Source organism: Xiphophorus couchianus, chromosome 15, assembly GCF_001444195.1.
Source record: "Xiphophorus couchianus chromosome 15, X_couchianus-1.0, whole genome shotgun sequence".
Taxonomy (NCBI): Eukaryota; Metazoa; Chordata; class Actinopteri; order Cyprinodontiformes; family Poeciliidae; genus Xiphophorus; species Xiphophorus couchianus.
The window spans coordinates 5,174,610-5,200,527 of record NC_040242.1 but is presented as its reverse complement, the minus strand read 5'-3'; the positions used below and the strand labels follow the sequence as shown (position 1 = coordinate 5,200,527).

Below are 25,918 nucleotides of genomic sequence, written 5' to 3'. Positions count from 1 at the left end.
CATTCTGCAAGGACCCAACATCAGTCCAGAACCGCGGTTCTGGTCGAGATCACAGAACCTGAAAGGATGAGGAGAAACTTCATCTCTGTTTCCTCGGCTCTGGTTGTTGTTCTTGTGGTCGCCATGCCAACCACCTGCATCCCAGCACAGACAATGCCAATGAGCGGTTGCTTAGCAACGTCAGCAAGAAGCTGTTGGAGCTGCAAAGGAAACCCGACGCCCTGAACACCATCATCTTCACCACCTGCTGCAGGTCTAGATTTTACGTATTTCTATCCAACCATCTCGACCTTTGATCACAGGATGAACTGAAACTGGAAGCGGATTCGTAAATTTAATCCGTTTTCTAAAACAGCAGCTTTCCGATGCGCCACATCAAGACGGAGAACAGAGGAAACTCGTCCCACAGCAAGAAGACGCGGAGCTCCAAGCGATGCAGGAAGGCCGTCTGCGCCACCTCCAGCTCCGGCCTCCGCTGGGCCGAGTCCAGACCCGGCAGAAGCCTCTCCAGAACCCACAGCAAGTGGCAGGAGTTCTGGTACCGGTCCAGGGGAAAGGTCCGGAGCGCTGAGCTCTCCTGCACCTGCAGAAAGATGGAAATCAGACCCTTTATCAGAGAATTAGCAGTTAAAACCATGAAACTGAGATGAAAGCTGCTGATGTCACTTCCTGCTGGTTCAGTTCAGACCAATGAGAACCACACAGAGCAACAATAAGTTAGTTGGAAGGAAGACCTCTGGGCTGGTTCTGTCAGAGGAGACGGTGCAGAACCAGGGTGCCGGGTTCTGGTGGCGCATGATAAATGTTCTGTTCTTCTGCAGCAACTTATCAAGTCCAGAGGACTCCAAAGCTCCGCTCTGTATCCACCCAACTAGTTCTGCAACTAGTTCTGTTAGCTGCAGAACTAGTAGCTGCAGCTAACAGAGCCCAGGCAACCTGGCAACCAGGTTACCTGGCAACCAAGTTACCTGGGTATCAGGTAACTTGGGTACCAGCACCATCTGCTGGGCTTTGACCCGATCTTCATCGTTCCTCCAGCTGCTCTTCTTCATCCTCAGAGAGATGAAAAACAATCCAGGAGATGCAGTCCTTCTGCGGGCGCCATCGCAGGAAAAACAGCAAACCGCGGGTCATAATGTCATAATATCAGGTTATGATGTCATAAGGGGGACGGACAACCAGAGGAATCTGAAATGCTCCATGCAGGAAACGATGAAAATTATCTCCTCCAAACTGCCTGACCCTGAACATGAAAAAGCTCAGAGAAATGACCAGAAACCCAAAGCTCAAAGGTCAAAGGTTGTTGGACCATCAGACAGCTGAGAGATCCATCAATGAGCCAAAGCAATGATGGAAATGTTCATTTCTCCAATAGTTCTCTTTACTGCGAGACGTCTAATTGCTCAGGTGCAACAACCAGTCCTGAGGACACAACTACTCCGTCAGCTCATCCGCTGACACAAAGCCAGTTCGGTCCACAGCTGCACTTCCTGAACGCAGATGTTGACATCTGGACTTGAGTTTAGTCCCAGAGAAAGCAGCGCATCGTCTCGCTTCCTGACATTAGCTTCAGCTAAATGGTCTCATGAGGACGGACAGGAAGCTGACTGGAGGAGCCAGCAGAGCCTCCAGAGACAAAAACATCCTGGAAAACCTGATTAGGCTGAAGGTTTAATAAATATTTAATATAGATTTATTGTTAGTGTTGCCATGGAAGCATGTGTTTTAAAGGGTTTCCCAGGTAGACCGAACAAACATCTCTGGTTTATTTGAGGAGTTTATTTTAATGAAACTTAGTGAAATTGTTCCAGAAATAATCACAAGATTATCGTTATGTTAAAATGATGCTGCTCCCAAACCCAATGATCCGCTTCAAACTCCTAAAATCCCGGAAACCCGAATGTTTCATCCACCCTCAACAGAGCGACGAGACACCAAGAAATGAGTCCAGAAGCTCAAAGTGGCAGAAGGAGGAACAGATTCTGCAGAAAAACAGACAAATCTTCAATAACTTCAGAAAATGCCACGCAGCTGGAAGACTAAAGACCTTGGGGAGAAAACTAGGAAGAGACCGTCCAGAACCTCTGCAACAGACCAAGGAAGGACGGAGTGGACAAAGGAAATGTCCAGATTCAGTCAGAAGGATCTGGAGCTCTTCTTCTGGTTCTGGTTCTTTATTTAACCAGGAGATTAAACTCCATCAGATCAGACAACTCCATTACTAGATTAGACTGGACGATGGTCAAGTCGTGGCTCTACAGAATGGACCCGGTTCTACCAGCTGGACCCGGTTCTACAGACTGGACCCGGTTCTAACAGCTGGACCCGGTTCTACCAGAGACAAACATAAGTTTTCAGGGATTACTAAAATATGCGTCAGGATGCAGCGCCACAGAAGGCGCTGCAGCAAGTCCGCTGGGTCACTAGGTGGCGCTGTAACGTGGCTTTTCGGTGCTTTTTCAGTTGGCGATGTTATGGCGAACGGCTTCACGTTTGTCCTTGCAGAGAGCCGATGTGGGTCACAGATCTACGATCATGTGGATCACATGAAGACACGGCGTTTTGAAACCTGTCCTCTGAAAAAAACCATTAACCAGGATGTGTGAGAGGAAAATGTTTAAATTTGAAACTTTATTGTAATTTTAATTGTCTGGTTTTGATTAGAATGTGTGGAAATAAGTCAATTTAGAATCAATAATAATCATCTTTATTGTCCACAAATGTGGAAATTAGCCTTTGGCATCGAATGGTGGCTAAAAACAACTGAACGTCTGAATAAGTTCTTATAAATATCTTGGTTGCCCACAATTTGTTGGGCCTTTTGTTTTGTCTGCATTTCTAGAAATCTCCCAGCATCCATTGCTGTGTGCCGATTATCGTTTTTTGCCTTTGCTGACGATTCTATTCTTGTCCTTTGCTGGCAGGCGTCCGTCGCAGGCGCACACGTTACAAGTTTCATTTCATGTCAGGTTCTCCAGTGTCACTAAAAGCCAATTAGCCTGAGATGTGATTCTGACCTGAGCTGCATAAACTGAAGCAGCGCTACCTGCTCTAATGAGTGCAGGTTATGATCTGAGACGCCAACATGCAGCTAACACTAAAACATCACAGCAGCTCACCAGGAGGAGTCCGACCTGGAACAAATGAACTTTCAGAGATAAAGGAGCCAGTTTCTATGAATCTGCATCAGCTGAAGGTCTGACTCATCGACACAAACACACCAATAAGTCCTTGATTTGAAGAAATATTTAATTTTATCTGAGCCAGAACAGATGGAGTTTTGTGGTAATTTAATCTGTCCTCTCCTGATATTTAATGCAGAGAGGAGAGCAGGAGCCTTGGCTGCACAGCCTCAGTGTAAATTGAACTGGCAGTGCCCTTTAGAGACAGCAGATGTGACGCTCATTTCATCAGCTCTGCAGCCAACTCTGAACCATGCGTGTCTGGAAAAATTCAATATCCCCGAGGCAAACTTAATATCATTAAGGCCAATCATCACAGCCGCTGACCGGCCATGAAACCCATCAGGACGCTCTAATGAGAGTCCAACACCGGCTCCAGTCAAACTGCACTTCAACTGTCTGCTGGGCCTGAACATCCGCAGACCAGGTTTCACAGCAACACGTTGCTGTAAAACCGCTGCTCAACCACATTCACCCACCAGAACCTCGGTACCATCTTCTCTTCACCCTGAACCCTGTTTGGTTCTGGGTCGTTTGGTGCTCAGAGGTCAGGTGGACTCTTGGTCTCTGATCATCCCGGTCGACTCAGAGCCTGCAAGGTTCTGTTTCGTTTTGTCATTCACTGTTTTCTCCTTCAAGCAGCCATACTAGTTCAGGGTCAAGACCTTTAACCTTCTGACTGAGGCCTGCAGAGTCTGAGATGGAGCTCCTTCTCCGTACGTTGATCCCGCGCTTTAACCCCTTCGCCGCGGCACAAAAAATGACAATAATGAAGTGAAGAAAGAGTCAGTGATCGCATCACATCCCAAGCCCACCACTCCTGGTCCGACTTCACATTCAGACACATCTCCACATCTCCTCTATCATAATTCTAACTACCTGATCTAAAAGGTACTTAGAACAGATACCTGTGCTTCTCATCAATCCGTCCTACCTTGTGGTAACACGATGCTGCGTCACATGCTGCTTACTCAGCAGATTTCTTATCCTACCAGTGGAAGTTTTGTTTCCTCTGTTTTATTTTGAAGGCTACAGTAAGCTTTAATTTATTTATTTAATACCTGGCTTTCATTAAGCTGCTGTATTACTTGATGCTTTACGTTTACATGACAGGCAGCTTCTATACATATTTATAAATGGCTTTAGATTGAAATGTCATTAATACTGTAAACAAGTCATTGTTTGGCGGTTAAATCAGGACAAAATGTGTTGCTTTGTGGGACCTTTTGTCCCTATACGTTAATGTTGTTTAATAACACTCTTTTTATTAAACCTTGCTAAATACATGTTGGTAGCAATATGTGGGATTTAAGCTGTAATGGCTGTGTAATATTAGTGTATATTAATCATATCCTATCGTTTCAGGAATACAATGACCTGCGCAGTTCGGTGACACATTGTGGCTGTGCTGCATTTGATAAAGTCTGTCATACAACGAATTATTGGGCAAAAAAGATTTTGCTGGGATCTGTATTTGTAGATGTCTCCATTTCATTAAATTTCAATAAAAACTTGTTTCCCCTGTCTGATACTGTTTCATTCTTACAAAAACCTCTGTATTTTAAATATTTTCCAAAAAAGTAGGAGAAAACTAATTTCAGCAGAAAGCTACTTCTAATAAAACTTTTCAGCTTTCAGGAGTTTTCAGGAGAGCCTGAACTGAGACTGAGAGCTCCTCCAGCTTGGATCCGGCCGGCGCTGACACAGCAGAACCAGAGCAGCGGGTCTGGGTCACTGTGTTTCATGGTGGGGCCGGTCCTTGTCAGACTCCAGCAGATGGTGCAGCTCATCAGGACGCTGATGACTGCAGCATCTCTGAAGCTGAGAACGAGAACATTGACCTCGACCACCTGCCCATGACCTCAAGACAGACGCGTCACGTCCTTCAGACTCCAAATACAACACAATCCTCATTTCAGTTTATTTATAAAGCAACAATTAACATGTCAACTTGAGGCATTGAAGTCACTTCATTCCAGTCAATCCATCAGTGCATCAAGTTCAGTTTATAATTACTTTACTGGTCATAAGGAAACACAGCAGAGCATCAGCATTCACTCCTGACCAGCAGGGGGCGACACTGGAAAACCGCCTGAATTGTGTTGACTTTAATCCTTCATACAGAATAGAATAGAATAGAATTCAACTTTATTGTCATTGCACTGTCACAAGTACAAGCAACGAGATGTAGTTTGCATCTATCCAGAAGTGCTCTTCAAGATATAAATATTTATTCACAGATGTACAAGACTATGTATGTATGGACTATAAGGGGTTGTAGCAAGAGATATAGATATTGTGTATAAATATAAATATGGGAGCTATATGCACAGATTATACAAGAATGTTAGGGAATGGATTATAGATAAATAATGGCAGATAAAATTTACAGGTTGTATGTGTGTGTGAAGAAAACTGTCCGTGATGTGTGTGAGGATAGTCCATGTGTTATTGTTGTATGAGAGGATAGGGGAGTACAGTCCTTATAGTTTATGTTTTATGTCAGGAGGCGTTCAAAAGCGTGACAGCTGTGGGGAAGAAGCTGTTCCGGTGCCTGGTGGCTTTTTTTTCTTTTCTTCCCAGAGCACCCTGCCAAGCTTCTCACCATGACTCCTACCAAGCTTTGCACCCAACGTCATTCTGAGCATCGTACCAAATACCTAGCGTCGTACCGAACAAGGAAAACCCAAAAAGAAAATAACACGACAGTCCAAACAAAGCAGAACAGTCGAGGTGGAGCCTGCCGTGAACAGTCCAGTGGGTGGTGACAAAAGAGACGAACCCATCGTGGCTGGATCGGCAGGCGGCAGCAGCACAGGAGGCGGACCTTTCAGGGAAGGTCTGGCGGACGTCCCGGAAGCCGACTGGACCCACGAAGAGGCGATGGAACAGGCTAGTAGTTGGTTCTGGCAGCTCAGGCAGCCTAGGCTCAGGAGACTCACTGTGGGGACGGGGGCGCTGAGACTCACTGGGGGGTGTCAGGTAATTAGTCACTGATGCATGAAAGTCACTTGGCCCACTTCCTGGGGCAGGAGCAGGAGTTGTAGATGGGACTGGAGTTGTGATACCTGGCCGAGGTGGTAGTGGTTTTCCATCCATGAATGCCAGGGCGGCCTGACGTTCCCACTCCGCCTCCTCAAACAGCTCCACCAAGCCTAGGGAAGGGAGCTGGAGGAGCCAGGCATCTAGAACAAGGACACATCCGGTCGCTATGCCGAGACGTCTACAGGCGGAGCAGGGTTTGGCAGTAACATCTATGTATTCCTTGTCTGTGGATCGTAATTCTTCAAAGTCCCTCTCAAAAAGTACATCTCCTGGATCCATTTTGTTGACTGAATCTCGTACCGCAAAGCCTCACCATTACTTTTCTTGGTCGGGTCATTCTGTCACAATATGTGGTAGTTGGTGGTGAGGATGGATGCGGAGGACCCACTTTGTGGTGTGAAAATGGTAGTTTTAATGACATTTATAGGTGAGTACAGAAATCCAGGCAGCACAGGTGGGCGATGAGACAAGGAAACGCAGACACTGGTAGCAACTGGGAATACTCACAACAGAATGTAGACACGACATTGACAAGACTAAGACAAGGACCTGACGAACACACACAGACACAGATGGGATTAAATGAACAAGGGAGTAATCAGGGAAACAGGACACAGCTGGAATCAATCAAGGGGTAGACAAGATGATACAGGAACTAAATTGACAAGAAAAACAAAATTTCAGTCCTCACATAATGTATCTTAGTAAACTACAAATACATTTGACTGCTCGGCCAATTAAACTAGGCCACCTCTCCCAGATTTCACTAAATCCATTCTGAGATGCTGTTAGAGGTGCGGATGTCCCTAGCAGCAAGAGGGGCCCCTAAGTCAAATTCTGCTCAAGGCCTCATTCAACCTTGGACCGGCCCTGTATGAAGCTAGACCTGCTGCACAGAGCATCTCTGCTGCTGGATGCTGAGGGACAAACAGGGGATTTAATTTATGCAGCTTTAGTAGCTCCTTCATTTCATGTGTGTTGAGATTTTGATAAGCGTCACAGAATGGTTGCCAGGGCTTCATGGGACCGGTTTCTCTGATCTCCACGTGGCCGCGCAGCAACTCTGACTTTAAGTAGACAAAGCATTTGACATGCATTGTGTCGCCACAAAAAATATAAGAAAAATAAACCAACGTGCTGCGCTAGTCACAAGGCAAACGCGAAAGTTCCTCCATGGGCTGAACCCCCGGTCCGTAAGGCACCGGCTAACCAGTAGCTCAAACTTTATCAATACAGACAGAGTCAGCATTTTGAGACATCAACGCACATAATGCTTTGTTCACAAAGAAATATTCTCACTGCACGCCCAACGCGCAGCTCGAAATGTGTTCCTGTGAACACCGATTGCAGCTCAATGTGAACATTTGTGGTTGACATTGAGCTGCGCCAGCGGAGCAAACGCACTGAGTTAAACTTTACTCTTTCATTGATAAATTCTATAGAGAAACATGGATCCTCACAGGGGGTTGATATAAATGTAGGTGAGCTTTTATGAGCGATCCGCACCGAGGTGAGCTACAGAGATCAAGACACCACAGCGCGAAGCGGCAAAAGAGGCGCCAGCGGTCTGATTGGTGGGCGCTCCCTGTTCAATGCATCAACTATAAAATTATAAACCCGTTTTGTCTTTCAGGAATAATTCTGCCCCGTCGGTGAAATGTTCACCACAGAAGAGAAGCTTGCAGTTCGGCTAATTTAAAAAATTGTTTTTCTTTTATTAATTATTTTTGATAAAAACAAAAACACACAATGCTTAGCCTGGTGCGTAAAGTCTGGCGGCCCGCCAGGCTAATAATACATTGGGGGGAACCTGCTGGGGGATCCCAGTCCGTCGCTAAGGGACGTTACTCTGATGCAGCATAAAACAACACAGGGAGCTGGATCTTTAGAAAACCGTCCCCTATGGAAGAACTGAAATTCAAAATGGATTATTTTTAACTTTATTGAGGCTTACTCTGCTTTGTAAGTACGCTTTTATTTTGTAATGCCTGCCAAACATCCTGACAAGGGAGGAACTTGTTACAGAGAAATCGCTCAGCAGAAGAGGAGAGGAAGAGGAGGGTCTCATCAACGACTCAATGGAATCTGCTGGGGCCCTGAGACAGAAAACCTTTTCATAACTAATAATAAACTGAAACTGGTGCATTGACTGATAACTACAATCAATGGCAATGAATAGGATAAACCTTTTCTTGGTGTCTGGAGGCCAAGTTTATAAACAGAGCTGCCCAGCTCTTCCCATTTCTCCTAAACACTGATTTCTGCTGGTCTGTAGAGAATAAAAGCCTGAAAAATCAACCGGTCGTAGAGGCTAAAACCCAACCTGTGGCTCCGTTAGGGCAGAGGGTGAACAGAGGCAGGTAAATATCATCTGGACCCCTTTAGAGTTCTACATGTGTTCATTTCAAAGGACCCCTGCTGGCGTGACACTTGGCTCCATCGCTTACTAAAAGCCGGCCGGATCAGCGCCGCGGCCGCCTGGCCTGTGACTCGAGGACGGACGCTTGAATACACAGAGGAAGGGAAGTGGTGGGAAGCTGTATTGATCAAGAGAGGCCGAGGCAACGAGTGTAAAGGGTGAAACGTTTCTGCCTGAAAGCCCAGAACAAAGGAAGTGCCTGAGAGCCAACAGGTTGTAGAGGGAAACAGTCTGCGGGGAGGAAACGCTGAAACAAACGTGGAGGCTTAGGTCAAAATAATAAAGTCAAATAATTTACACAGACAAGCTGCTTTTATGTGGTGTAGGAGAGCTTGTGGAACGCCACGGAGAGAGGGACACAAAGCCACAGCTTATCAGGCGAGCACAAAGGGAACGAGAGACAAAAGGCAGAAAGCTGCAGCGTGTTTACCTGGGAGGTCTGCCAGAGCTGCTCCGCCAGAGAGTCGATCTCCGACAGGATGAGACACACGAGGAAGGACTTTGATACGCTGCTGCTCCCCAGAGCAACCAGGGACTCTGTCAGCTTCTCTGCAGCCTGCAAGCAAGCAAACAACAGCTTCACGGACGGAGCTCATCAGGGCTTCACTCAGGATTTCAAACAACAAAAAACAGCCTCTATTATTTACCAAAACGACCATAAAATATGGAACCAGGGAGAAAAACTTCCTCCGCAATTCCACAGGAAATTCGAGGAAAAGCAGAAAGACATCAGCACGGACCCATCAACCTGGGAGGGTCAAAGTTCATCTGCAAACCACCTGGAGCCCATCAATCTCCACAGATGAAAATATCTCAGACGTCCCAAGGTCAGAGGTCAGAGAAATGCCCTCCGGCTCAGACTCTGATCAGCACAGACAGCTCAGAGCAGCTGTGAAGCACGGTGGTGGAGGAGTGGTGAGTCAGCCTGGACCAGGAAGATCCGGGTCAGGTGACAGACCGCCAGCTCCCCCCCCTGGATCTCCAGAGACATTTCTCCACCGCCGGACTGGGTGGACTGGTTCTGTCCCAGTTCAATCTAGACAGAAGACGATTTGGCATTAAAGAGGAGGCAGAGGTGACACTCCTCATCTCCAGCGTCGCAGGGAAGCAGAGTCTGAGTGGAGAGCTGAAGCTGGGGGCCCTGCCGGCTGCTGATGAAGGAAACCTGTCGACCATCTTTTCTGCTCTCTGGCCATGAAAGTGGAGGAAGGGTTAGAGATTGTATCCTGGAACCATCTGTGTCCTGGGTTCAACTCTGAGGAGAAAAACGATGACCAAGCATCGAGATTCATTTGAATATCATGAAACATTTTTACAAGCCCTGACCTGCAGCTGCAGCGTCAGCAGGTGATTCCACCATGTTTGCTGTTCCTGTGTCTGCTAGCTAAAGATTGGCGGTGCGATCCCATTCACTGATCCGGAACCGTTCCTTCCGTCAGACATTTGCTCCTGCTGCTAACCGGTCCGAGGTTCTGGAGGACTGCAGGTCCTGATCCGGTGAATCCCAGAATCAGGCGGTACTGAGCAGCTAATAGATTCCCACTGCTGGACAAAGCTGCAGACTAGTTTCAGCTCGTGCTGACCTTTGACCGGGACATTACCATCTGGACTCACCCTGCCGGGTCGCCGGCTGTGCAGCAGCGTCCGGGTCAGCTCCCTCAGCGCCTCCTCCACGCGTCTCCGCAGGTCCGCGGACGGCCGCCCGGAGCACAGGAGGTCCAAGGCCCGGGACGCCGCCCGGCAGGCCTGGGGCAGCAAGTCGGGGAGCCCCGGCGGCGTGGGGGCCCCGCAGGCCGCCGCCACGCTGTCCAGGAGCAGGAGGATGGTTTCTGATGCCGCTGAGTCGCCGTGGCCCTCTGGGGCCAGAGCCGCGCTGCTGCCGTCGAGGCGCTGCAGGGAACACAGAGACTGCAGGAACTGCATGTGAGGAAGCAGCGCGTCGCTCCAGGGATCGCTCTGGAGTCTGGAGGGAGGAGGAAGAGGAGGAGGAAGCGGAGGAGGAAGAGGAGGGTCCTGCAGCAGGAGGTCAGGAGTCTCTGAGTCACGGTCTGGGGGAGGATCGTCACCGAAAGCTGGACTTCCTGGACCAAATAGATCCTGAGACAGATCCTCCATGATGGCTTCGTCTGAAAGATGGAAACAGAAAGAAAACTTCTGGATCAACAGATATTAGTTCCTGGAACCACCAGAACCAGAACCAGAACCTGCAGAGTTCTGTCCATAACCCAACATCATGATGCTACAGTTCCTGATTATGGGAGGATTTATTAACAGCATCCTGGAACCAAAAGGTATCAGTATCTCAGCAACTGAAGGATCTCAGCAACTGAAGGACCTGATTGCCCTTTGACCTCAGGGTGTCGCTGCATCGTCACCTTCAGTCTTCATGACCATCAGGGACAAATAATCCATGAAATGAACCAATCAGACCATCAAAGACCTCAGCAAAGAGAAATAATCGCAGCTCTTTGACCTTTGACCTCTCCTTTAGGGTCGTTTGTTCACAGACAGTTGTTTTGGGGATTTCCTGCCTCCTCTTTTCTTCCCAGGTGTTTCCAGGTTTTTCCAGGTGAGTTTGCAAACCACCTGCAGCTTCAGCCACCAGGAGGTTCATCTGATCACCAGCTGTGCAATAATCCTGTAATTATTCCATAAAATGCATAAAGACAGTTTATCATTTCCTATAATCTCCTGGGATCAGATCTCCGATGCTCCGAATCGCCTCGGACGGTTCTGACAGCGTCTGGTTCTGTTCCGTTACGGCTTCGTTCACAAATTGAAATTACAAAATCACAAACATCAAACCCCGCCTGAGAAACACTTCCCACACCGAGGGGAAAATTGGACTAAATTACACTTTCACATTTTCCTCTTTGTGATTTTCTGTGGAAGAAAAAGCTGGTTGCTATGGCGCTGCATCGGGAATATAAAGGAGCCCGGAGAGGCTCGATCAGGAGCCGCAGACAGAGTAATGTGGCCACAGCCATTTTCATACAAATACACATTTGAATTCAGATTGCTTCTCCCAGGCACGTCCACACAGGACATGAAATATTCCTCTCATTTTCAGGAGGCTCTGCTCCAAAGAGTCCCTAAAACACGTCTGTGGCCTTTAAATCAAAGCTGCACAGTTGTTGCTTGTTATTCTGAGAAGAAGAAGAAACGGTATTTTTTACTCTTACAGCCCAGAGTCCCTAAATGTCTCCCTGCAGCCGTTAGGAGAAACGTGCAGCGGATCCACAATGGATCCATCATGTGAGGTTTTCCAAGGAAAAGCTGTTTCCTCCAGCTGTTCCTGAGTCACATTGCTGCTTCGTTGACACAAAGACTCGTCTGAAACAAAGACTCGTCTGCATGAAGCAGAGACAGGAGCGACACATGAGGACAGAAAAGCGTCTGTGTCCAACATGGCGTCCGGATTAATCAGCTTCAGGATTCAATCTTTGCTCCAGTTAATGATGAAATCATCGCCTGACTTTCTGTGGTGGGTTAGCTCTGCCATTTTGTTGACTGAAACCAAGACCAGCAGCCTCACTGACCTCCGACCTTGGCGTTTCAGACCAGCAGCTGAAGCTGATCAGCCTGCTAGCTCCGCTGGTCACTAGACAAATGAAGCAGATCGGTTGCAGAACCCGTTGCTGATTATTAGACCCACTTCCTGCTGATTCTGTGCACCCGCCGTGCAGAACAAAGACCTACCTGCCGTCTCCCAGCTGCTGTTTGTGTTGGCCGTCGCCCTGGAGACCAGCAGCTCCTGCCGCAGCCTCAGCACCTCCTGCTGCAGCGCCTGGGCCCGCTCCCGCCACGCGCCGTCCTGCCGCCTCAGTGTGTGGCCCAAAGCCTCACCGTGCTGTCGGCCGCTCACGCCGGGGGGTCTGCTTCTGATGACGGCCATCGCCACGGCCACCTGGGCCTTGATGAGCCGCCACGGGACTCGGCCGGACCCTACGGCAGAAGGAACAAGCAGTTTAATCGATGCTGGCAGCCATTATTCTGGTTCTGACGCGTCGCTTGGAGCCGACGATCTAAACGTCTTTAGGGGGTTCTTTGGACTGCTGCTTTTACTCAACCTCCGCCCATTATCCTCGCCAGGGTCAGAGGAAGGGTTACTTCATTGCGAAGTAAGAGTGGCTCAGACATAGAAAGCTGATGAGTAGGTACCGTACCAGACCAGAACCAGCTTTAAATCAGTTCTTTTCTCCCAGCAGTTCGTCACAGGGATGCAGTTTTATTCCCACTTGGTCGGCCTCAATCAGGACAAAAACAACTCTCTACCAGGATGATCAATCCATGAGCCAAGCCAGAAATTGACCCAGAGGCTGACAAGTGGAAGATCAGGGCTGAGAAGATTTAATGATGAAGAAAAAAAGGAACTTGGATAACCAGAAAGACCAAAACCCAGCAGGAGCAAAGCAAGCAGGGAACCTGTGGAGGTGATGAGTGACGTAGAGACCAGGTGAACCCAAAACCAACAAAAATAACCCAACAAAAGATTCCCAGAACCATGAAGACCTGAGGATCAGAACCAGGACAAGTAGCTGAAACAGAACCTCGGGGGTTCATCATCCTCTGACCCAGAAGCTTCCAGAAACACTAATTTATTACCGTCTCGGATGATAAATAATCCCTTCGGGCTATGAAGGGCTAAAAACAGCTGTGACACTCCCAACATGGCGTCTAGAAATGACTCGGTAACAGAAACTAAACGGCTGTTTTTAATGACTAACAGAGAAACTAAACGGTCTTTGTTGCCACACAGTGTTCTAGGTTATCTGCAAACAATCAGATTTAATTCGGTTTTGTTTTAGACGCGAAACTAAGTTGCAACTTGACAAAATATAATAAATAATAGCTGTTAGCTAAGTAAGCACAGAAGAAGAAACTCCCGCTGTTAGCTAAATTAACGTAGAAGAAGAAACTCCCGCTGTTAGCTAAATTAACGTAGAAGAAGAAAGCCCAGCTGTTAGCTAAATGAGGCTAAATGCCAAATAAAAAATTCAAATAAATCTGTTTAACTCGTCATTCATCAGCACCAACATCAATCAGTACCGTTTAACTGGTTCGGTTCGGTCTCCATCGAAAGATTTAACGGAACAAAGAGGCTAACAGAGCGCAGCCTCCAGCTGGTGTCCCGCTGAAATCTGTCCCCAGGACATTCACTCAGGGGTCAAAGGTTAACAGCTCTGTTGAACAGGGGAATCATTTCATCAATTCAGCTTCTAAAATATATTCTAGAAAAACAATAACTCACTAATTAAATATGAATAAATCTAAACAAATAAATTTCGTTTAATTAAATAAAATTGACTATTTTCAATAATATATATAGTATATATATAATTTTTTTTTTACAAAAAATAGATATGAATTTTGAGTGAAAGAAATCAAAAAAATGAAAACATGATCTTGATCGATTAGTTGATTACTGCAACAGTTTTTACACAGGTTTGTGTAGAAAAGGCTAAAAATTCAGCCAGCTAAAGTTGCCGTAACAGGAAGTGGAAAATTGATCAACATTTTTTCTGTGTATTTGCTTGATCAATTTGATGTTGACCCTCAACAAAACGTAATGTTAAATGCTCGTTTCATAACTGGTGATGCTTTTATGATGTAAAGAACTTTGAACTGGCTTGATGCTGAAATGTAGTTTACATGTGAATCTTTCTATATTTATTAATCTGGCAGAAGCTAAAGTGGCACCAAGCCTGGATCTCACTGGGTTTGAACTGAAACCAGTTTCAGACGAGACATTCAACCTGAAGTTAACTGATTACACCGAAAATGAGGTTAAGAACCTTTTTCTGGGCTAATGTTCTTCTAATTTGCTGCAAATTACCAGAGTTTACAACCAGCCGTGGTTTAACCTTTTCCAACTTCGCTGAGTGACATTTTCAAGTGTCCTCCAGTTTGGAGAGCGAAGCTGTTGAAACATGGCCGACTGTTTCTGCCATCATTACAATCTCTGCCTCATTATCTGCAGAAACTCTCAGGATCTGCTTCTATGCAAATGTGGCAGATCTGTTTGTTTCCTAAGTGCAGCAATTATCTAAAACTGCAGCTAAATACAGACTAATCTTTAAAATGACAGTCAGTCAGAGCTATCTAATAGACTGGAAGAGTCTGAGGAGCTTCAGTGGATGGAGGGATGATTAACGAAGTGCCCCCCCACCCTCCGTCTTAACGAGGTTCCTCTGAGCTGTGGCTGTTTCTCAGGCAGCTAATTGACCCAGACGTAGAGCTGTGTGGAAACGACTCACAGGTGTTGTGGATTTAAACGCTGTTGTCACACATCAACGCTGCGTATTTATTTGCTGTCTTGTTGCACATTTTCTTCATGCTTCAATATTTCAGTGAAGTTGCAAACATGAATGAAGACAAACTGCTGGGTTGCTTTGTATTTCATCATTTGTTCTGCTTCATTTTGATTTATTGCAGCAAAACGCTTCACATTTTTATTCCGCCTTCTCTCTCTCAGCCTGCTTTCCTTTTCCAGCCTCGTCTTTCTTGTAATCCAACCTAGAGTCGACCAGAACCGGCCCGTAACGGACCAGGAGAGTCCTCAGATCAGCTGCTGGGATTTGTTGGAACCGGAGGTCAAGTAGAACCCTGACCCGGTTCTGCTGTGGGTCTCCCTAGATGTTTTTCACGTTCTACAAAAAGATGAAAAACTGCAGATCATCCTGCGGTGAAACATGTTGGTGGCAGCATCATGCTGTGAGAAGGTGAAGGGAGCCAAATCAGGACAAACCTGCAGCTAACCTGAGACTGGGGTCAAAGTTCAGCTTCCAGCAGGACGACCACCAGGGACATTATGGGATGTTTTAGATCAGAGCGAGTTCGTGGCTTAAAATGGCCTAGTCAAAGTCCAGACCTGAATTCAACTGGTCAAAACCTGAAATTCTCAGATGGTCTCCATCAACCTGACTGAGACATGCACTCCGCACTTTTCAGATTTTTGTTGAGAACCATGAGTTATTTTCTTTTTGCATAAATATGCCCCCGTTCTATCTTTTGACCAACACATTAATAATAATAATAATAATAATAATAATAATCATAATAATAATAATAATCATCATCATCTTTCAGAGCTAACTTGCCTCCAGCTCCTTTTCTTCCAGCTGAAGGAGCGAAATGAAGTGAATTGGAGGCTGAGCGCTGAGCGCTGAGCGCTGAGCGGCGCGTCCTGTCAGTCGCTGCTGAGGAAGAGGAGAGAGAGGAAGCTGCGCTATAAAAGCCGGAGTCTCGGCGCGGCTCCAGAGTTCGCAGGAGGCGCTCGGAGCGCCGCGGAGCTTCTCTGGGTCTCCAGGCCGGGTTCCGAGTTTCAGGCTGCGGGACGCCGGATGCCGCGCTTCTCTGCAGCTGTCGAGATGCTTCCGGCGACCAGGCGCCGCCGCGGGTGAGGATGAGGAGGAGGAGGCAGGAGCGGGTCTGACTGAGGCTGCGGGACATGCGGCGTCTTCTCCTCTGGATGCGGGTTTGAGAGCTTCCCAAGCGGCCAGTCGGAGCTCGATGAGCGGGGCAGGTGACGGAGGAAGAAGGTGGAGGGATGGAGCCGCCCGCCAGCTACGGAGGTCTGCAGAACTTCTCCACCAATGACTCCGACACCAGCGGCTCCTCCAGCCTGGGCCCCAAGGCGGCTCTGGCCGTGACTCTGGGGCTCATCACCTGCGCCACCACGCTCTCCAACGCCTTCGTCATCGCCACCATCTACCAGTCCCGGAAGCTGCACACCCCGGCCAACTTCCTCATCGCGTCCCTGGCGCTCACGGACCTGCTGGTGTCCGTCCTGGTGATGCCCATCAGCGCGCTGTACACGGTGCTGCAGACCTGGCCGCTGGGCCAGGTGATGTGCGACATCTGGCTGTCCTCGGACATCACCTGCTGCACCGCCTCCATCCTCCACCTGTGCGTCATTGCGCTGGACCGGTACTGGGCCATCACGGACGCGGTGGAGTACTCCAAGAAGCGCACGGCGGGACGCGCCGCCGGCATGATCGCCACCGCCTGGGTCATCGCCATCTCCATCTCCCTACCGCCATTCTTCTGGCGCCAGGTGAAGGCGGAGGAGGTGACGAGCTGCAACGTGAACACGGACCACATCTTCTACACCATCTACTCCACCTTCGGCGCCTTCTACATCCCCACGCTGCTGCTCCTATGCCTGTATGGCCGGATCTACGTGGAGGCGCGGAAGCGCATCCTGAAGCAGGCACAGTACAAGCAGGGGAAGAGGCTGACCTCTGCGCACCTGATCAGCAGCTCCCCTGGCTCCGTGGCGTCCACCACCTCCCTGAACTACGGGACGAACGACGCCTCCTCCTGCTGCGACACTACCTCGTCCTCCCCCAGTGTGAGCCAAGTCAAAGTCACCGTGTCGGATGCGCTGCTGGAGAAGAAGCGCATCTCTGCGGCCAGGGAGCGGAAGGCCACCAAGACCCTGGGCATCATCCTGGGAGCCTACATCGTCTGCTGGCTGCCCTTCTTCATCTACACCCTCCTAGTGCCTCTCTGCCAGTCCTGCTTCCACCCAGGGCTGTTCGACATCTTCACCTGGCTCGGGTACCTCAACTCCCTCATCAACCCCATCATCTACACCATGTCCAACGAGGATTTCCAGCAGGCCTTCCACAAACTCATGCTGCGTTTCAGGTGCTGCAGGGCGTGAGGACCGCTTCCTCCAAATGGAGCCCAAAATCAGCCCACATGTGGGACCCATACTGGGATTGTCTGCAGGGTATGTAACCGTCCATGGTGGGTAAGGGGGCCCAGCCAGTCCCATCTGGGTCCCATGTCTGGGTCCCATGGGGGCCACAGGTCACAGGCTGGAGGGCTGCAGGACAAGCATGAGGATTTTCAGTCTTCAGCGATCGGTGCTGCTGGAACCCATCTGACATTCACAGGTGGGACCCATCGTACAAAACTAGGATTACCTGCAAGCTAAGAGTTATGGAAGTCTCCAAGGCTTCATAATCAAACAGACTGAGTGGTTCCTACCAGCAAGTACACACTGGACCCCTCTGGGCCCCATCTTCAAGTTGCCCAACACGTTGCTGCATGTTGTGGAGGACGACATGCAGAACGACGCGTGTCAGCCTGCAGCGATCTGTGGGCCCAAGCAGGAGGAAATGAGCTGGAGGCCATCAGATCTAAAGCAGAAGTTTAATCAATCAAAAGGTTTTGAATTTGTTTCTGTTTCTAAATTTGAACTGAACTGAAGCGAGAATCGCTTTGTCCATTTGTTGACGTTCAAATTCAGCAAAAACAATTTAGAGTTCATGATAATCTTCATGTTTGCTTCAGATGGAGATCGGGTCCAACCAACATGGTGCCAATGATTGGACCCACTCGGGTCCCACGGTTCAGTTCAGAAGGTTGCCATAGCTGGGCCCCATGCCCTGGGTTTGTCCTGTGCAGGGGTTAAAGGTTAAAGGTTAAAGGCTCCATAATGAGTTTAACAAGAGGCAACAATGACCTTCATGTTATTGAACTGAGTTCTGATAAAACAGCTTCAGTGGGTCCCATGTTTAGGCCAGGCACATTCAAAACCGTCCAGGCCCAAACCGATCCCATATGGGGCCCACATGGTTGGCCGGGGCCTGAATCCCGCACACTGGTTTCACTGGTTTCCCTTCAGGCTCAGATTGTTCTGAACAACGTGGGGCGGGCTGGGACCCATCCGTCCTGATGCTGCAGCAGAAGGAACCAGAATGACTTGGAGGGCACCCCGGACTGGACCCCTGAACTCGGACTGGGCCCTCTGACTCAAAGTGGGCTCTCGGACTGAGCGTCCATTTGTGTTTAATTTTTCTGACTCAATCAGAGGAACTGTCGGTACCGGCCCGGCTCACTCAGAACCAGATCTAGTCGAATAAAGAGAGTTCATGTGGCAGGCTCCTCTTGGTTCCTCATGCTGTCCCATGATCCAAATTCAGATCCCGATTATGATCCCAATCCAGATTCTGATCCAGATCGCAATCCAGATCCTGATCCCAATCCAGATTCTGATCCTGATCCAGATTCTGATCCTGACCCCAATCCAGATTCTGATCCAGATCCTGATCCCGATCACAATCCTGATCCAGATCCTGATCCTAATCCAGATTCTGATCCAGATCCTGATCCTAATCCAGATCCAGATTCTGATCCAGATTCTGATTCAGATTCTGATCCTGACCCCAATCCAGATTCTGATCCTGATCCTAATCAAGATCCAGATTCTGATCCTGATCCAGATCCTGATCCTGGTGAGCCCAGACTTCCTGTCTCTCCTCCTGACATTCAGACTCAACGTTTAAAACTTGTGGAGAAAAAAAATGTTTTTTAAATGCTGGAAAATGTCAGTTTTCTGATCAAATCATCCGTTTCTCTGCTGCCAACAAACCGTGGCGCTAAATGTCAGGCTGCGTCTGATGAGCCTCAAAAGAAACTTTGAAGGCAGAAAAACATCAGAAAGTGAAAAAGGATCCAAATCTGATGGAGCAAATGTCCAGAGCTGCAGCAGAGATCCAGACTTAGAGAAATTAAGGACAAAGTCCAAGTTCCCAAAGAATCCAAAATAAGATTTTAGATTAAATGATGTTATTTCATCCAGCAGATTAAAAAGCACAAACTGTAAAATTTATAAATTATTATCTAACCTGAGAGGAAGAGAAGACTGGATGGACGGACGGACGGATTGATTTTGCTCATGTTTGGTTCTTCAGGTGTTCGGTTCTCCAGATGTTCTCCTGAGCCAGGCAGCGTTTATTAGTATTGAACATTTCAGCAACAAGACGGCTCAAAGTTCTTTACATCATAAAAAGACAAAAACCAGGAAGTGAAACTGGACCAGTTTCAGAGAACCTGTCGATGCGACGGGACTGGCTGTGTCAGCTTGTGGCTCAGCCTATCAGGACGCAGGGTGGGGAGCAGAGGCAGCTGATGATTGGATGATTGATCCTGTAATTTGTCTGATTTTAGATGTTGTAAATCTGTTGCAGCTTCAGTCAGGACGGTTTGTGAACCAGATCCAGATCCAGAAGCTTCATCTGGCAAATGAAGCTCCAGGATTGTCGATGGTTTTGTTGGTTTCTGCAGTAAAGGTTCATCGCTGATCTTCCCTTTAATGGGAGCAATAATATAAATAGTGCAGGTAAAACACAGACGACTGAAAAGCTGAACCGTACTCCACAGAACCCCCCAGCTACCGGCCAGTAGCAGAACCCAGCAGACCGCTGGATTATCTGGAGTCTCTGAATCGTTGAATTAACAGATTCTGATAATGAGACATTCAGAGTGTGGGCAGAACGCGTCTTTGCTTTGAGTGTTTTGGACCTGAAACATCACTTTGTCGTGACTGCAGGCATTTTGGTTCAGGAACAGAAAACCCTTGGAGATTCGATTGGATGGGTCTGGAGGTGAGAAGGTGATACTGGGCTGGTTCTGTCTGCCAGTAGAATACGATGAGTCCCATCGAGCTGCCATGACTAAACCTGAGTGGGCCGACTGATTTTCTGGCAGAACATTTGAAAGCAAACATATTCCAGTTAAAGTCAGGAAATAGATGAAAATAATGTTGGATTTATTCATGGACCAGTTCTGGTTCCTCAGTGAGGGCCTCCGATGGGTCCCACAGGTCATCCCAGAGCACCAGCACTCAGGTTCAAGGCCATCTCCTGACCCTTGATCCCAGAAGGGAAGGGACTGGAGGTTTTTGACTGAGGATGCGGCTCTAGATGAGTTTGTCTGGATTTGCAGAATCCAGTTTCAGTTTGGTGGATCCAGAAGGATCTCACTCGATCAACGTTCAGCTGTCTTTATTTCCTTCAGCCGGTTCAGAACCAACCTGGTGTCAGAGCATCACAGTGTTTCTGCTGGTTGTTACCGGCTGCGATTCCTCTGCTTGCTGCTCATAGATCCGATGGGACCCATCAGTGTGAGCTTCTTTCGCAGCTTAAAGCCACGCATTGTCCTCTGTGGTGGACGTCTGGACCCATCAGGCCTCTGATGGATGATTATATCTGAGAATCTGGAATTATAATCTGGATTTCACAGGGAGCCAATGAAGCGAAGCTAAACTATGATCTCTGTTTCTAATCGTCGTCAGAATCTGGCAGCAGCGTTTCGGACGAAGGGTTTTGTTTTCTGGATTTTTCCTGATGGTGAAGAGCTGCAGCAGTGAAGCCTGAAGGAACAAATGCAGGATCAGTTTCTCTCCTGGACAGGATGTTTATGATTGTGGCAATTTTCCGGAGATGAAGAGAGGAGATGCTAAAATCTTCTTAATAGGATTTAAATGACATAACCTGATGAAAAATATCACAGAGGTTCTTTATTATTGAAGGATAATTTAATGGCATCCAGATGCGGTGATGACTCAGCAGGTTCTCTTTCAGAAGTTCTGATCCAAAAACAACTTCTGTCTTTTCAGAATTTAAAAGAAGAAAGTTTAAACCATCCAGCTTTTAATCTGTGATCGAACCAGTGGGTTGGATTCATCAAGTTTAGATAAAGCTGCATATCATCAGCATAACGGTGAACATTTATCCCATTCTGTCTGATTAGCTTTCCTATTGAAAGCATATATATATATATATATATATATATATATATATATATATATATATATATATATATATATATAAATTAAAGAGAATTAGCCCAAGCACTGAGCCCTGTGGTACTCCTCTAGTGACCCTGGAGTGTGAGGAACATTAATTATTCACAGGAACAAACTGGGATCTGATTGATACCAATCAGATCCCAGTTCTGGTGTCGTTTGTTCCTCTCAGACGTGTTCTAGTAGTTCTAACAGAATGTTGCGGTAAACTGGATCAGAACCAGAACCGAGACCAAACAGAACCAGAACAGGCACAAGTCCGTTTTCTGAGGACCGGAGAATATCATTAGTGACTTTCAGCAGAGCTGATTGACTGAAAGTTTTCTAACATCTCGTTACCATTTAAATGCTCACACTTGATTGACTCTATTTACTATTTTCACAAGATTTGAGGAGGGAAGATCAGATAAAAGTCTGTAATTTATGATGTCATAACCCTAAAATTATTATTCTCATCCATTAATGGTGAAAAACTGGAAAAGTCTTTTTATGCAGCAGTTGACTATTTTTCCAATGTTTCCTTATAAACAAAAATGGTTTTCATGCTTTATAAGCAGGATGAGGAAAAGAAAAGCTTAGATGTTCAAAAGATCTGCAGCTATTAATGGGAATAGGATTCATGAATAAATGTGTGAAAATGTAAATAATTACAAAGGCTTGATTCATTTATAGGAACATAATCCTGCAGGTTTCTGTTCCCCACAGATCACATCATTAACTACAGATCTGCTGTTAAAACCACATTTCATGGTTTTTCTGTTCAGTCATATTTATCTTTATGACATTTTCACAATTTGCTCCTTTTAGGAGAATTTTTATTGTATTTGATTGTGAAAATGATGTTAATCTGAGAGCAGTCACCTTATTTCCCCTTCATGCATCAAACATGGCCGCCTCTGAATGAAAGGAGCCATTTTAGCTTGCAGCCGTCTGCTGCAGCTCCGGAATGAGAAGCTTGGATCGGCTCAGTGAGGATCCTCTGCTGCTCCGGTGGATCACAAACCAGCTGCAGATGAACAGGAATCAATAAAAATCTCTAACATTTCAGACTTTTCTCTCTGAACGTGTCTGATCTGATTACTGCAGTTTTCACCACTTCTGCTGAATGTTGGACAGAAACGGGTCAGTTAGCAGGAAAACAGCCCAGATTGCATCACAGATTATTAACATGCATCAGAGAAACCCTGAAAACACAAAACAGGGAATTTAGGTCCTTAAATTAATGTGCAGTTTATTAAAGTCAACAGTAAATCTGAGTTATTACAGACATTTCTATTTACTGTGTAAAAATATTGAGGACAGAACAGAAATCGTCCCACCTTCATCCGTTGTTGTCTTGCAGTCCAGGACAGCGACGGAGCTGCAGATGGAAAGATGCATCAAAAGTCAAGACCATAAAACAACAGAAAACCAACTAGAGGCTCAGAACGCTCCACCAGCTGTACTGGTGGTGGCAGTATCATGCTGAGTTCCATCTGATGTCCAGGCTGATGGCTGCTGCTTGGAGTTTAGATCAGCTGCTCTCCTTCTGGTGGTTCTGACCCGAACGCGGCTCTCAGCATCCATCGGCTTCAGTCCAACAGCAGAAATCCTGCTGGGACAACAAGCGGCGGGTTCCTGGTTCTGGACAGTTCTGGCCAAGCAGAACCAGCAGAACCAGCTTGGTGTCAATAAATCAAGGATTTTTGATGTTGCTGCGACCGACCCGAGGCAACCAAATGTTGACCCGTCATCAGAGGAAGTGAGGATGAAAACTGTCGGCCATGTTGGAAACGTTCAGCCAGCGAATGAGCTCAGATCAGAGAGCACAGCCCACAGCATCACTCCCCACTACCCGGGTCGGTCTGATGCCCCGCCCCCAGCAGCTCTTTCACATGACTCCATCATCCAACTGGGAAATGTTTGTGTTCAGAACAGATCAATATTTCATCTGCTGGATCAATTAATGTCGATCGATACAGACCAGAAAAATCCTCCCGTTTCTCCGGAGCAAACAGAAACATTCAGGTTCAAACCAAACGTCATATAGAGGCTTCTGATTGGTCGTTAATATGCAGCTTTTTATATCAGAGCAACACAAATACAAATAAAGTCAATAATTCAATTCCTGTGTTTAGCAATTTCCTCAAGTTGATTTTCATGAATTGTTTGTGAAATTTTATCAAGGTTATTATTGTTGGTGTTTGATAGCAGACAAGGAGAGTCAGCTGAGGAGGAAGAGGAAGATGAGGAAGAGGGACAGGAACCAGTAAAGGCATTGAGAAGAGTGCAATTGCCTCAAAGGTGGGCGGGGTTACCATGCAGTGGGAGTGGTCATCATAAAGTAGGCGGGGCTTTCATTCATGTCAATCAAAGTCCTGCAGAAGCTGCTGAAGACTCTGCAGTCTAATTCCTGAACTGCAGAAATCTCTGCTGGAGGAAAGAGAGATCAGGAAACTCCCTGGTTCAGATTCTGATCACTTGGACTGGAGAAATGTTCCCTGATTTCTAAACTTTGTCTGAAGAGCTTTTTGTAATTCCTGTGACGTTTATCAGAGGCCAGCGAGCCGTCAGCCTGAACCAGCTGGACATGATTCAGAAGACCGTCGTTTATGATGCTGCTCAGCCTGGAGGAGGAGGAGGAGGAGGAAGGATCATTTCTGACTCTCCAGAAGCTGCAGTTCACAGCGACCTCCTCCTCCTCCTCCTCCTCCTCCTCCTCCTCCTCCTCCTCCTCCTCCTCCCAGGAGTGGCAGCTGCAGTTCAGAGAAAGACTCAACAGGAAGTCAGTTTCCCTCTCAAGTTTCAACGAGAAGTGATGAAACCGGGCCGAGTGGAGACCAGAACCGGGCCAGATTATTTGTAGCTTTCTAGCTCAGTCAGATTCAGCCTCGCTCTGACTGACGGCTGAATTACCGCCTGTCTTTCGTCACCATGACAACGTAATTGTTAGGTTTCCAGAAGTGAAAATACATCATTTAATTTAATGAGATGATTTGAACCCTGAAACTGAGAATCTTAATATGTCAGACGATTCCCTGGAGGAGCTTCAGGCTCCTGCTTCCTGTTTGCTTCCTGCTTCTTGTCTCTGCTTCCTGTCTCTGCTTCCTGTTTGCTTCCTGCTTCCTGTCTCTGCTTCTTGTCTCTGCTTCCTGTTTTCTGCTTCCTGTTTTCTGCCTCTGTTTCCTGCTTCCTGTCTCTGCTTCCTGTTTGCTTCCTGCTTCCTGTCTCTGCTTCTTGTCTCTGCTTCCTGTTTTCTGCTTCCTGTTTTCTGTCTCTGCTTCCTGCTTCCTGTCATCCCAGGTCTCTTGTATGATAATACAGCTAATGAGAATATGAGCTAATGAGAACTCTGCGTGTTTCACTGGCGTTTGGTGTTTGGTGTCTTTATCTGTCCTCAGCTCAACATGGACGCCGGTTCAGGACATCAAATAACTCCGTCCCAGATAAAGTTTCCTTTCCAGGCATCTTCCTAGAGCTTCCTCAATATCTTGACATTTACAATCCAGCCGCCGAGGCGCTGCGATCATGCAGCAGGAGGCTGATAAGAGGCGGCGCAGCTCCACCTCAGCAGCTCTTTATCCTGAGCTGAGAGCTTGAAGCTGCTGCTGAATCACTGCAGATATCTGCTGCTCAAACCACGGAGGAAATTGCTCTCTGTAAAAATGCAGGGTTCAGGAGTGATGGCTGGGAGAGAAGCCAATATGCCAGCAGTTTCTCTCTCCATCTTTTCTGATGACAGAAATGAGTTTGTTCTGTGTCTGAGCAGGTCAGAAATAAACTCTCAGCTCACGCAGCGTCCCGCTGACCCACCGCTGCAAATATTCCTCTGCTCTCAGTAAACAGCCAGGAGCTAAACGCCTCTCAGACGTGGAGACCAGAGGCCGGACTCAGCGGGGGGGCCGGGCCGAGTCATGAAGACGAGCTGCGTCCAGCTGAGCCGGTGATGGACGACTCAGCAGGCTGGACCGGTTCCACATTGATCCGGTGAGTGATGAAGCTGCAGCAGCTGCTGCAGCAAGGCTCCAACCAGCTGATTGATTGTCCTGGTCAGGAATCACCAAGGCTCCAGTCTGGAAAACCAGTGTGGACAGCATCCTGTCCTCACTGGACAACGCAGAGACATTCAGGACAGAAGCAGCCGGTCTCCCTTCACGGACATGCAGAAGGTCCAGTTCGTGTCTCTGGACCGGGAAATATTTCTGAATATTGTAGTGTGATGTCACAGTCCAATTCCTTATACAGTCAGCTTCCTGCTTCCTGTTTCCTGCAGAAGCTTCTCCATTGGATACATTGGATCAGCTCACTGATACTGCGGAGGACCAACACTGGGTCTTCCGCCCTCAGCAACAACTTCCACACTGAAGAGTGTTGATACCATCCAGGAGGAAATCAGCATCTAACCAGCAAAATGTTCAGTCAGAGCTTTGATCCCTCGGTCCACAACATGGGCTGAGAACCAGTTTGGAGGTAGGACAAGAAGTCAGATGGGCGTGGCTATGCAGCAAGTGGGCGTGGCCACACATCAGATGGGCGGGGCTACTGGTCAGGATCCATGACTGCGTAAAGCTCTAGGAAACCTGACCGGCGATGTACAGAGGAAGCAGGGTGGAAGTCAGAGTCCAGGGCTAACGCTGACCTCTGATCTTCGCACCTGGTTGTCATGGAGTTGGGCACGCTCTGAGGAACTGG

At 47.5% G+C, this 25,918-nt stretch overlaps 2 protein-coding genes across 2 annotated transcripts; one reads left to right on the top strand and one right to left on the bottom strand.

Annotated features, from left to right (window-relative positions):
- Positions 1–320: 320 nt before the first annotated feature.
- On the bottom strand, positions 321–13,830 carry mei4 (meiosis-specific, MEI4 homolog (S. cerevisiae)). The gene is made up of 5 exons (XM_028039799.1): positions 13,696–13,830; positions 12,346–12,591; positions 10,261–10,772; positions 9,077–9,202; positions 321–583 (listed from the first exon to the last, which is right to left on the bottom strand). Exons 1-5 carry the CDS (start codon positions 13,721–13,723, stop codon positions 347–349), a joined length of 1,149 nt encoding a protein of 382 aa, XP_027895600.1. The 5' UTR covers positions 13,724–13,830; the 3' UTR covers positions 321–346.
- Positions 13,831–15,757: 1,927 nt separating this feature from the next.
- On the top strand, positions 15,758–22,310 carry LOC114159162 (5-hydroxytryptamine receptor 1B-like). Its single transcript, XM_028041281.1, has one exon. It carries the CDS (start codon positions 16,196–16,198, stop codon positions 17,312–17,314), a length of 1,119 nt encoding a protein of 372 aa, XP_027897082.1. The 5' UTR covers positions 15,758–16,195; the 3' UTR covers positions 17,315–22,310.
- Positions 22,311–25,918: the final 3,608 nt, after the last annotated feature.